Below are 14,059 nucleotides of genomic sequence, written 5' to 3'. Positions count from 1 at the left end.
GGTCCTTTCTCTCTGGAGAATCTTCTGTTCTGCTTAGAAACTTCAGGCATATGGATCCATAAACAAGCAAAGTCCAGCCCAGCACAAGCCATCAAATTGCAGCAACTTAACACCAGCTCAGTGTCAAACATCTTCCTCTTCGTTTGGTCGGGTTCTGGTCAGCTCAGCCCTAACCATCCCAGCTAGGTCATGGGTACCAGCTGCCAAGTCTGGGAGTTACACTCTCCCCTTCACTTCAGACCAGCTAGCACCTTCTCTCACATCTTCAGTCCTCAGGGACTATTTCAATGCCCCTAGGCTCATAATTCATTGCACTTCAGACCCGCCAGCCCTTCCTCTCATCCCCAGCCTCTGGGCCTAGGTCAAAGAGTACCAAACTCAGCCCGTTTCTTCTTTGCTGCACTTCCCCCATTTCCACTCAGGTGGATCCAGGTGGTCACAAGCAAGTAGCATACAAGTCTACTGCTCACTGCCTTCCTTTAACTTTCAGTTCTGGAAGGGGTTTCTCTCATAGACTGTGACTTTCCTGCCTTGATGGACCCAAAGCCTGTCTGCTTGCTTGAAATTCAAAAAGCCAAACAGTCATTTATTTCTCTTCAGGTCTTGTCTTCAAATGCAAATCTTCCCTTCCCTCAGTAGTACTGGGTGGGGCTCAGGTTTTCTACCTAAACTCCTAGTACTCTCTCTACACAGGGCTTAAAACAAAAGCCTGTGGTTCTGCTGGGTAAATTCTATTTCCCCTTTTAACTTATCCAATCATGTATTGGCTGAAGGCGAACTTACACGCTCTCTGTTATTCACATAACCCATATGTTATTCACATAACCCATAACCGTTTCTAATGTACAAGCGGGTAAGAAAATACTCAATAGCCATAGTACATTCGGATAAACACATAATCCTTTTAAAGACATTCCAGGTTCAACTCTTCACCTCGATTACCGTCCCATTCTATGTATATGGCCTTGGGCCATTGGCTGGGTGTAACCAAAAGCCCTAGCCTCTGGATCAATTATCTCCCTGAAGAGGTAACAGCAAACAAAGTAACCATCTAATAAGAATCCAAAGTTTCATTTCCCAGGCCCCTTCCTTCTTTCTTTTACAAAGTCTGGTGCTTCTATGAGTCTGGAGCCACTGCAACGAATCCCAACCGCTTCTGACACCAACTGCAAAAACGGCAAGGAGGCCACATGTTCTGATCTCCTCTAACCCTACAAGGGGAAAGCAGGATTACCAGCAGTAATCCAAGGCCTATTACTGCCAGGCCAGACATGCTGCCTCCCTCCAGCCCTTTCACCAACCGTTCCTCCCAAAGCACCCACCACCTCTCTCCTGGGTTCCATAATTCACTGCAGTGGCCACACAGAGCTCACAGATTATGGGGTTTATTAGGGAAGCACCAGGCTACAATTCCAGTTCAGGAAAAATGCTCAGTCTCTCTCCCAGCCCACCGTCCCTCAGCCAAAAGTCTCTCACACTAAGTAATTTACTATACCGCAACCCTCAACAAGATGGATTGACACAGTGGCTGCAACAATGGGCTCAAGTGTAGCAAGGATTGTGAGGATGGAATACTGGGCAGAGTTTTGTTCTGTTGTGCATAGGGTCAATATGAGGCTGAGTTGACTTGACGGCACCTAACAACAACTATAATTTCACTTTGTGGGATTCCTGAGGTAGGCACTTTGTTGTTGTCGTTGTTACGTGCTGTCGAGTCGGCCCTGACTCATAGCGACCCCTCCTTGGGTTTCCGAGGCAGTATCACTACGGAAGTAGATTGCCCAACCTTTCTTCCAAGGAGTGGCCGGTGGGTTTGAACCGCCAGCCTTTTGGTAACCAGTCAAGTGCCTTAGGCCTGCAATTATCTCCACTAATTGACATGATATCCAGCCAGAAGTTGTATGAGTTCATAAGGAGAGACCCCATGGACAGAGGAATAAGTGGTTTCAAAAATAAGTCCAAAACTAAGGACATGTGAGCAAATGTCCCTGATTCCAAGTATTAATCAGTGAGCTTGTGCTTATAAAAAGGAAGACCACTAGGTAGCAGGCCCTGACTAAGATGAAGCAACAATTTATTGCAAAAGGCTCATGATTCTTCTGTGCAGTATTGAGGAGTTGAGGTAATCTCTAATAAATTGCTGACTTGTTTTCCTTGAATCCATAGAACAGGTAGGAATTTTAATCAAATGTGTATCAGCGACTTAAGAAATTCATAGTGACCCCATGTGTGCTGAGTAGAACTACCCCATAGGGTGGTTTTCAAAGTTGTGACTTTTTAGAAGCAGATTGCCAGGCCTGTCTCTCAAGGCATTATTGGGTAAGTTCGAACCACCAGCTGTTCACCTAGTAGTCTAGTTCTATTGCCCACCCAGGGACTCCATGGGGTTGCTATGAGTCTATGAGTCAGAATCAGTTCAACAGCAACTAATAACCACCACCTAAGAAATACTGTGAAAAGAGCTGTCAGGAGCTAATAAAAGCAACAAGTTAGCAATAGAACAAGAATATGACAAATTGGAAATTAAATCACCACAGATCATTTTTACCTTTCACTTCATATGTGAATATCTTTAGTCAGTGATATGCTTGAGGAGAAATATAAAACAAAGTATTTAGAGAGATTTACACAGGGTCTCCTATTAAATGCTCAAAACTATTAAATGTACCAGATAATTTCAACGAGGTTAAATTATAAAACTACAGTGTCATTAATAGCACTGTCATATTAAGAAAAATAAAAGTTCTCTGTGAATATTATTCTTGATAAAAGCTTTTAATTGAGTTAATTCAAATGATAACTTTAAAAAGTTCTCAGAGCTTTAAAAAGTGTCACAGCCAGTTACCAAAGAGCATTTAGAGCATTGTGGTACAGAGAGTGTACAGATGTGGATAATCTTTCTCCGGAACTTTTTAGCATTATAATCATTCAAAATGGAAAATGTCTTATTTCTTGTGCATGAAGAAAAATTATGTCTTAATATGTGAAGCCTTTGTTACTTAGTGACTTGCAGTTATTTCTGGAATTTTCCGTTATTTTGGCCTTTCAAAATAATTTAGACAGTGAATGAAGCCTGAATCAGCTTAAAATATATGTCAAACAAGAACGTACATTAAAAGTGAGATTACATAAGTCTATAAAATTTTACCATGATGTACAAATATGGCCTATAAATATGAACTATGTCATAGCTTCCAAAAATATTACATCTTTTAAAATATTTTTTAAGTGGGATATATAAAGATTATATTTAATTTATTAAGGAGTTTTGATGGCTCAGTAGGAGCTCTGGTGGCATAGCGCCTAAGGCATTTGACTGCTAACCAGAACGCTAGTGGTTCAAACCCACCAGCCACTCTTCCGAAGGAAAGTTGGGCAATCTACGTCTGTAGTGATACTGCCTTGGAAACCCAAGGAAGGGTCACTATGAGTCAGATCCAACTCGACAACAGTGGGTTTTTTGGGTGGTTCAGTGTTTAAAGCATGTGCCTGATAATCAGAAGGTTGGCAATTCAAATCCACAAGCCACTCCACAAAAGGAACATAGGGCAGTCTACTTCTGTAAAGATTTAATGCTTCAGAAACCCAGTCTGAATCAACTGGATGGCTGTGGGTTATTTAATTAATTAAGTTTTGTCTGGTAATTTTTGTACCTGACACAACATCTAATGCTATATTCATGACAGGATAATTTTGTTAAGCTATCATCTAATTTAGATCCCCTGTTAGGAATAAAACACTACACATAAAAGTCAGATCTCATTGTAAAAATCGATGATCCTTGGTGGCAGAATTCTAAGTCTATTGAATATACAAATAAAATAGCAGTTACATGTATATGTAGCCAAGTTACTAAGAATTTATTTAAGTAGCATAGTGCGTAAGGCATTTGACTGCTAACCAGAAGGCTGGTGGTTCAAACCCACCATGCCCTCCTCGGAAGGAAGATTGGGCAATCTGCTTCCGTAGAGATACTACCACAGAAACCCAAGGAGGGGTCGCCATGCATCAAATCGACTCAACGGTAGTGAGTTTGGTTTGGGTTTTTTTTTCCCTACATCTAATTAAGGGTAAGAATTTTCACAGGTAATGTAATCACAAAGAGTTTATATTCAGTGATTAAGAATTCTGCCTTTCTACAACATGAAAAATGTCACCAGTGTTCCTGAGCTATAAATGTGAAGTTGTTATGTTGGTGAATGTATTGTTTGTATATATTTTCACCACAATAGAAGTTACAAAAGAAAGAAAGAAAAAAAGAATTGTGCCTTTCTGCTGGACCACGCAAACCCCAGCCTCAATGACACTGCGACCAGAACGAGATGGTGCCCAGCTACCACTGCCCATTACTCTGAAAGGGATCGCAGTAGGAGGTCCTAGATAAAGTGAGAGAGAGGTGTGGAATAAAACTCAAAATCATAAAAAAGTCCGGGCTTACTGGTCTGATTGAGACTGGTGGAACCCCCAAGACTATGGCCCTTAGTCCCCCTTCAAGCCTAGAACTGAAATCCAAAACTCCCATGTCTTAACTTTCAACCAAACAATAGACCTGTAAGGTGAACAGGAAGTAACACTAGGGAGGTACACACTTCTTAGAACACTTAATATATGCAATCAAAAGAGCAGCATTTGCCTAGGAATAAAGCTCAGAAGGCAGGAAGGGATAGGAAAGAAGGATGCAAAGAACAGTGAACACAGGAAGTGGAAAGAGTGCTGTTACATTCTGAGGATTGCAACCTACGTCACAAAACAAATGTGTATGAATTGTTGAATCGACAACAAATTTGCTCTGTAAACTTACAAATTGTAACAAAAAGTTTTAAAAAAGCCTTCTGCCTTGCACGGTCTGACTCATTTCTGAAATTCTAATCATGATACAAAAATGTACCTAAATAATACCTACCTTTTCAATAATCTCTTTCTTATACTTACCAGAGTTTAATTTCCTGTCTGAGAAGCTTCTTCCCTTAGATCCCATCTGCATCTTCCATAACCGTGTTGAGCTACTGCAGATATGCACTGCCCTTCTAGCTTTAGGTCCCAGCTGCACACCTCATTGCAAATCCTATCCCCCACATGGGCTGAAATATACTTGTCGTATATTAGGTAAACAGACACTCTGTGCTCCATATGGAGTCACAGGAATTTGAAAAATTCCATGGAACAGATGTGATTTGTGCCCAGGGTGAAATGTGGATTAAAATAAAGTCCAAAGGAGACAAGCCATGTGCAGTATATCAGCCAGACAGTTGAGAGCAAAACTGTAATCTCCAGAGCTAAAAGCATAATCAGACTCTGAGTTTATCGAGATGAATAGCTGAAAGCATAACCTATAATTATTCCACTGTCAGGCATTTACAATACAATGTTAGTTATTAAACAGTAAAAGCTGTCCAGCAGCCGGTGGCTGAGTACAAACCTATCTCACAAACAAGTTCAAAAGCAGTTAAAACCGTACTTGGTTGTTAGCAATAGATCCTATTTAATGTGTATTTCCATCATTTTCATTTAGGGTTTCTTTCTATATATATATCCTCCCATGTATAATGCAGGCCTTAGGAATTATTGGGATAACGGATACAAATAGAACAATAGACTTTGTTTTTAGTTGATCATAATTAACATACCATCACATCCACTCCTTTAAAGTGATTTTTAGTATCTTCTCACAGGATTGTACAAATACCATTGTCTAGCTTCAGGACATTTTCATTACCCCAAAACTAAACCCCATAACCATTACCATCACACCCCATCCCCTGGCAACCACTAATCTACTTTCCATCTCTGTGGATTTGCCTGGGATATGTGCTTTTGAAGTAATCCCCTTTTAAGAGAACAGAAGAGTGACTCTGTAGGCAAACTATAAACATCTGTCTCCAAGACTGCCAACATATTCAATGCTATTTAGAAACATAGTAGAAATAGAATATAATAAAGACAAGGTTTAAAAAAAAAAAGCAATAATTGAGGAAGATTTTTGTGTGTGTGTGTTTCATAATCTTCGGAAATCACCATCTTAGTTAAAAAAAAAATTAATACAGTGCGAGTATTACTTTCCCATAAAATCACAGGTGCTTCGAGACTCTGATTCTTCGTGCTATTGCCCCTTTACCCATGTAAGAGTTACTTATTTTGTTTTAATAGATGAAAATGAATGTTCCAACCCAAACGCCTGCGGCTCTGCCTCCTGCTACAACACCCTGGGGAGTTACAAGTGTGCTTGCCCCTCAGGGTTCTCCTTTGACCAGTTCTCTAGTGCTTGCCACGATGTGAACGAATGCTCCTCCTCCAAGAACCCATGCAATTATGGCTGCTCCAACACAGAAGGGGGCTACCTTTGTGGCTGCCCACCTGGATACTACAGAGTAGGACAAGGGTAAGGAAACGGCATCACCCTCCTTGTGGGCAGGAGTGTGTGGTCCAAAAAGGTAGCCATTGTTTCCTTCACTGGATTCAGACTGCCTGGCTGTCAGCCCTGCAGGAAAGGTCATTGTGTTTAAAAGTCCAAGAGGCAAAAGTATTGAAGACAACTCGTAGAGTATTGGTATCAGCACCAGAAGATGTATGTGGACTGCATACAAGGACTAGAATTACCTCCTTTGTGGTTAGCGTGAGAATTGACCTTTATACAAGATTACCCTTTTCCCTTTCATAAAGGCCTGGGTTAATTTCATCAGATTCTGCAAGATCAAAGACAGTAGATTTTTAAAAGTATATGTCACGTGTTGCCATAGATTCCTGGCTTGGGAGATAGAAGTGGAAATGTCCTCATCACAGGTTCTACTACTACTGATTTTGGCAGGTGCTAGCCCAGCGGTCCCTGAGGAAGGAGTTTGTTCCTCTCTTCCCTCATAATGGCTTTTATACTAGAAAGAGAGGATCTACCTAGTTGGTGTGGTACTTCAGCATGGGACCCTGTCTCCACAAGGCTGGGTTCCCTCTGAGTAATCACATTTTCACAAGTGTAGCCATCTCAGGTCCTGTCAGCTTTGGCTGAGGTACTGGCCACTGCATCTCTCCTTCACTGTGGCCAGGGCCCCCTTCCTCAGAAGGACCAGTGTGTGAGTCAGGCACTGAAGCTCCGGGACCAATGTGTCCAACATTAGTATGAAATACTACTTAAAACAAAAGGCTCAGTCTAGACAAGGATCATTTTGAGCAACTTATTGGCTCTTTCACTAATCAAAGTATGACTTCAGAAAATCTCAATTATTTAAGCAGAGAGCAAACACAAGCTTCAAGCTTGAGAACCATCAGAACTTCTCTCAGCATCCTCTTTAGGAACTGATACTCTGCTTTATCTTTTTGAACTAACTATACCCTTGACAGCTCAATCAGAATTAAAATCAGAGAAAACCAAGGGCCCAGTGTCAGAATTTTGTTGTTTTGATAGAACGGGTAATATCATATGTTGAGTGTTGAACAAAAAAGTACAGATAATATTATGTTTTTATGTTTATGAGCTTAGAGTGTACTCTCTTGGTTTCTTAGTTCTGAAAAATCATTTCTTTGTTGTCACTGGAAAATTGTAGTCCAAGTCAATGTCAATGATAAAGTCTAACAATACCTTGCTTCTCTCTGCAAACAGCCACTGTGTGTCAGGAATGGGATTTAACAAAGGGCAATACCTATCGCTGGATGCAGAGGTGGATGAGGAAAACGCTCTGTCCCCGGAAGCATGCTACGAGTGCAAAATCAATGGCTACACGAAGAAAGATGGTCGACAGAGGAGAAGTGTTCATGAACCTGCACCAACTGCTGTAAGTTAGTCTCACTTTGTTTTGCCACAAAACTATCTGTAGGAAGTCATGGATACTGTACAGTAAACTTTGATGTGGACTTGAGCCTCAGTTAAGTTAATAGTTATCTTGAAATGCAGCAGATAAGGTGATGGACACAATAGGAAAGAGGAGTAAATTCAGATTAGCTGTGTTATTCCTCAGAACATGAGGACTAGGGAGAGCAGCTTTAAGATTCCAGTCTCAGATCATTTGTTTTTTCTTTTTAGATTTTAATAAGTGCCAGAGAGCAAAAAGATGTCCCTCTAGAAAAGAATTATTTTGAAATGATTCAAAATGAAATTATTTCTTTTTGTAGTTTTCTTTTATAAATGTATATATAATACAGTAGGCTGATTTCTTATATTTTTTAGGGAAACATACCTATCTTGTATTTTATAAGAGATTGAAGAACTGAGTTGCCTGCCACTAGTGTTTCCTTTCAGCTGATGGCATTTAGCAGAGAAGGGGGTGGGCTGCAGACTGTCTGGATTTGAACATACTCCTTTGCCCTCTCTATTTATTACCGAGGTTACATTGGGCATGTTTATTGTACCTCTCTTCACCTATAAAATGGGAATGTTGATACTTATCTGTAAAGGTTGACAGAAGGATTAATTTAGCTGACACGTGTAAGGAAATGGTGCCTGGCATATTTAGCATGTGTTCAATACATGCCAACAATTATTATCTGATATCTAGAGATGTTGAATAATTTTCCCAAATATCAGGGATAGTATGAACTAGTCACCCACCACTCTCTTCAATTAATATTGCTGGGGACTTCTGCTACCAATAAGCCTAGTCAGCAACTGAGTATGTGAATTGGGCAACGAACTTCAGTTTTCTGGGCCTCAGTTTCCTATCTGTACAATGAGACTTCTTTAGTCACAAAGGTTACATTTTTATAATAATAAATAAGCCAGTGATAACATTTATATTAAGCAGACTAGGGTACCTAAACTGATGTTTCAATATGACAGTCGAGACATTCATCAAGTACTCGGACCTACAAATTCAGTTCTTCCTTTTGTGATACTTGGAGACATGACTCTGTGTTAACATTGAGGGTATTTCTGGGCCACCATAGCCAAGTTTTTACTTAACAAGGCCTCAAATGAAGCATTGGGGATTTTTTTTTTTTTCTTTTGCCTGACTTACCTGAATAAAGGCACTCTGGTGATACTGTGGTTAAAGCATTGGGTTGCTAACCAAAACATTGATGGTTAGAACCCATCAGCTGCTCCATGGGAGAAAAATGAGGCAGTCTGCTTTTGTAAAGATAGACAGCCTTGGAAACCCAACAGGGCAGTTCTACTCTGTCTTATAGCGTCACTGTGAGTCAGAATTGACTCGATGGCATTGGTTTTTGGTTTTGTTTCTTTGACCTGAATAATATTCTTAAACCCCCCATCACTCTGACCAGTCATACATGGTTTATCTGGGCTCTGCCCCACCGACATTTACCAAAGCTGGTCCAAACCAGAGCCTTCTTTGCAGATCAGTCACTCTGCAGTAGCATCTTGTCATTTGTGAGCATTATAAATTAAAGCCAAGCTTCAGATCCAAGATTCCTCTGGGTTCAATACTTATTGTTGGACAAAAGCAGCACTTCTTTTAATGTCAATAAAGAAATTACTATCTTTTCCTAAATTGTCTTTTTTTTTTATTATAAGTGTGACATTCCATAAACGCATCAAAAAAAAAAACCTTGAAATGTAACGATTTTTGTAGGCTCAGTCCTGTAACTTTAATTACCTCGTTAAGGCTGAGTGAGAAGTCATAAAGATTTACAGGGCATTTGCTATAGAACTCAACTTTTCTCCCAGGTGACAGGAATTTACAATAGCCTCTTTCACAGTCACTACTATTCTTAAGGAGGGAGCTCTGGTGGCTTAGCGCCTCAGGCATTTGACTGCTAACCAGAAAGCTAGTGGTTCAAACCCACCAGCCACTCCTCAGAAAGAAGGTTGGACAATCTTACTTCCGTAGTGATACTGCCTCGGAAAGCCAAGGAGGGGACACTATGAGAGGGTGCAGAAAGGGGAACAAGCAGCTAGAGCTTGTGGCTGTAGCCCTGCAGCAGTCCTTCTGTCATCTCCTTGTTCTGTAGAGCTCTTCCCAAATAGTTTCTTGCTCTTTCTCCAGGTTGAACAGATCAGCTTAGAGAGTGTTGATATGGACAGCCCTGTCAAAATGAAGTTCAACCTCTCTGGACTTGGTTCTAAGGAGCACATCCTTGAACTCATGCCTGCCATCGAGCCCCTCAACAACCACATCCGCTATGTCATCTCCCAAGGGAATGACGATGGCATCTTCCGCATCCACCAAAGGAATGGGCTCAGCTACCTGCACACGGCCAAGAAAAAGCTCTTGTCTGGCACCTACACACTGGAAATCACTAGCATCCCTCTGTACAAGAAGAAGGAGCTTAAGAAACTGGAAGATCGCAATGAGGAAGACTACCTCCTAGGGGAGCTCGGAGAGGCTCTCAGAATGAGGCTGCAGATTCAACTTGATTAACCCTTTACAGACTTGGTTCCAGGCTCAAATCACAACCCAGCCAGCCTCCAGCAAAGTGTGAGAAGTCAATGACTATTTTAAAGAGGAAAAAAAAAAAAAGACTTTTCTTTCTTTCCTCCCTGTCTCAGACTTCGGAATGTCGACTTTCACAGGGAGGGATAATTTAGACTCTAGTGTGGCCAAAGATTTGAGTACAAAGGCAACCGTGGTTACTGTATTTTTTACATAACTTCATTTAAAATATATTAAAAAAAAATGTTCAAGAGATCAGCATATGGCACTAAATGCACAAAAATAATGTGAGCTTTTTTTTTTTTTTTTCTTTTTTTTTTCCTGTTAGCAGTCTGTAACACTTTGGGTATTTTGCTATAGTTGCTAAGTAAAAAAAATATAGATGTTTATTTATTTTTAATGCAGTAATATATGGAGAAATGAACAAACTATGTAAACGAAAAGGGAAACTCGCTTGTTTTTCTTTAGATTTATAAATTTGAGCTATTTCTTTTAGAGGTGTTTTAAAACAAATTCTGTAGATTCAAGGGATGTTTCCTTTGGTTTCCTGCCAGTCATCCAACTGGTATACATCTGATTATTTTAAAGAAAGCCTCATAGAGCTGAATGGGTAGTATAATCATAATTTAAAAGGCATTAATGTCATTAGATCCTTTATAAAGGAGATCAAAGCCAGAGCAGCTCATTGTGACAATATTTCACTTTACCAGACACAGTAGGCAACGGAAGATGAAGCACAACCACTGTAGCAAAATACCTTGACTGCTTGTGAGACCATTAGCGTTGCAGGCCAAACCGTACTGTATTTCCTTCTCATAACCTCAAGGAACCACATGTGCTACCCACAACACCTCATTCTTACCCAGGGTGCTCTACGTACTTGTGGTACTGTAGGCAGCTGAAGAAATGCCATTCCTTTGAAAAGGAACACCTGGCGTTCTATAGTGTTTGGTGCTGTCTTAGATTAATGGTGCATTTATTATGTTCAAGCTATTTCAGGATTGCCATATGTGCAAACAAATCATGCAGTGCAGCCAAGGAATATATGTTGTTGTTGTTGTTGTTGTTTTTTAAAAAACAAAAGCATTTTTTTTTTAGAATTTTCATTAATACTGTAGTTATACACCATATGCCTCGTTTTATCATAGCCTATTGTATATGAAAGATATTTGTACAATGAATTGATGTTTAGTTTGCTTTAGTCATTTAAGGAGATATTATACCAGTACATGCTAATAAGACTATGTCTCCGTGTTCTTCTCAACCCAAGAACCTGTCTCTGGACCAGTGCCCAAACCTCATACGTGAAATGGCCAAAGCACACGCAGACTTCCAGTTCTTCCTCTCACCCTTGTGCTGACCAAAGATTAGTAACCAGTTATATACAGTGTTTTGCTTTCTTTTGTTTTTATAATAACTAAAAGAAACAATGTAAATTTGTAATCAAGTGTTTGTGAGGAAAAACTTACGGTTTTTGGTTTTGTTTGTTTTTTTGTAGGTCTGTGTATCAAATATGACACTTTTCTTGCAATAAAGCTTATTTTGGGGTATTTTTCTGGCTGTGAGTTTTATTAGGACTACAACTTGCTACATTTGTTGCAGGGGTTAGGGGCATTGATTACAGGGACAAAGGAAAGTGCCTGACAGAGAGGCAGGCACATTTTTAGGAAAACAAGGGAATGTTGTTAAATTTGTGAAACAGAGTAAGCAGGAGTATTCAATTGAATATTACAATATAAAGATACAACCAATAGAAGGACATAATCGAAGCAAATCATAGTTCATGTCCTCATAGATTCTAAGCCTTCTTAGTTAGTCCCATCGTTCTGGAGACATCAAAGACTTTCTTCACTTCATTCACACATACTTTGTTCCTTGTATGCCATGGTGTTAAAGCGCTGTGAAAGGTGGGGCATTCTTTCAGCATCTTCTTTCTTTGTTGTTGTTATGTACCATCGAGTGGACCCGACTGGTAGTGACCCCTCCTTGGGTTTCTGAGGCAGTATTACTAAGGAAGTAGATTGCCCCATCTTCCTTCTGAGGAGTGGCTGGTGGGTTTGAACCACCAGCCTTCTGGTTAGCAGTCAAGTGCCTTAGGCACTATGCTACCAGAGCTCCCTCCTCCTCCTTTAGGGTGGAAATTTTCCTGAACCTGATATTTAAATAAAAGTGCTGAGGCGCTCTGGTGGTGCAATGGTTAAGCACTCAGCTACTAACTGAAAGATTGACAGTTCAACCTTGTGAATGGCTCCATGGGAGAAAAGACCTGGCTATCTGCTCCCATAAAGATTAAGCTCATTGCCATGAAGTCGGATCTGACTCATAGCAATCCTTCCTTGGGTTTCCGAGGCAGTATCACTATGGAGGTAGATTGCCCAACCTTCTGAGGAGTAGCTGGTGGATTTGAACCACCAGCCTTCTGGTTAGTCTAATACCTTAGGCACTACGCCACCAGAGCTTCCTCATAAAGGTTATAGCCTAGGAAATCCTATGTTGTTGTTGTTTGCCATCGAGTCAGACCCGACTCATAGAGACCCCTCCTTGGGTTTCCGAGGCAGTATCACTGTGGAAGTAGATTGCCCCATCTTCTATTCTGTCCTATAGGGTCGCTGAGTCAAAATCGACTCACCAGCACAAGAAAAACTATGACACACATCAGGCATACCTTACAGACCGAATGACATCTTCACCAACAATAATCCAAAGCTGCTTATTTCTTGCAATTTATAAAGTTTTCTCAGTGAAGGTGTGAATAAATAACAAGTTACTTAACCTGAACTCGCGATACACTGCTGAAACAAGCACATAAAAGTTTCTGAGGGTCTTAGAAGTTAATTCAATGCAAGGTTTGAGAATTTTTGCGCTTAAATTTTGCATCCAAGGATCAAAAAACAAGGAAATACTATGACAAATCTTAATGTTGTTCTTTGCCAATCAGAATTTAGCCACATGGCATAAGAAAAGTATGTGCCTCAGGGCATCCTTTAAAACCTAACATGCATATTCAGTTTCATCTGGGATCTATTATTCGTAAAGCATAGGCACAGTAATATGAAGTTGCCCAGAACAAGACTTGACTCTAGCTTTGAATGCTGAGCTGCAATACCCTTAGTTTTAGTATTTGACCTGCTCTTGAGGAAGTTTGAGAATCAGTGAAGATATGATCGTTTGAGGGATTTACACAGAACAGTGTACTGAAAGGACATCACCACATCAAGATACTCCTTCCAGGAGGAAGGCCCTCGGGCATCACTAGGTTATTGCAGTTCTCCCTATTGTGAGCATTATATCAGAATACCTTGCAGAACACAAAAGTGTGATAAAAACCTAGACATAAACTAAATCCAGTGAATACAGTTACTCATAAGCAATAGTTTGGTCTCCAGCTAAAATGAATTCTTTCATTTGTGTTTTGGTAGTTGGTGCTGCTCTAACAGAAAGTACCACAAATGGATGACTTTAACAAATAAGAGTTTATTCTCTTACAGTTTTGGAGGCTAGAAGTCCGAGTTCAAAGTGCCAAGCTCTGGGGCTAAATGAAAGCCCTCCACCTTGAGATTCAGCTCTACTACCGCTCCTGGCCCACTGGAGCAGAATGTGTCTCTTTACTCAGGCAGCTGGCTGCTGAGGCTAAGAAGCCCAAGTGGACAAGTAAAATGACATAGTCACAATACTACCACACAGTACAGCGGGTCACTAATTCAAGTCCATTAACAGTCCGAAGATCAGTAGACAGGGCCAGT

General features: G+C 40.5%; 1 protein-coding gene across 1 annotated transcript in view; it reads left to right on the top strand.

Annotated features, from left to right (window-relative positions):
* FBN2 (fibrillin 2) overlaps positions 1-10,304 on the top strand; it is a 365,588-nt gene extending 355,284 nt beyond the window's left edge. Inside the window, exons 63-65 of the mRNA XM_007947457.2 lie at positions 6,148-6,379; positions 7,592-7,763; positions 9,930-10,304. Coding sequence (XP_007945648.1) covers positions 6,148-6,379; positions 7,592-7,763; positions 9,930-10,304 — 779 coding nt within the window. The remainder of the gene's footprint in view (positions 1-6,147; positions 6,380-7,591; positions 7,764-9,929) is intronic.
* Positions 10,305-14,059: the final 3,755 nt, after the last annotated feature.

This window comes from Orycteropus afer, unplaced genomic scaffold (assembly GCF_000298275.1).
Source record: "Orycteropus afer afer isolate SDZICR_OR568_19922 unplaced genomic scaffold, OryAfe1.0 scaffold00185, whole genome shotgun sequence".
Taxonomy (NCBI): Eukaryota; Metazoa; Chordata; class Mammalia; order Tubulidentata; family Orycteropodidae; genus Orycteropus; species Orycteropus afer.
This window is presented reverse-complemented; position numbering and strand designations above follow the sequence as displayed.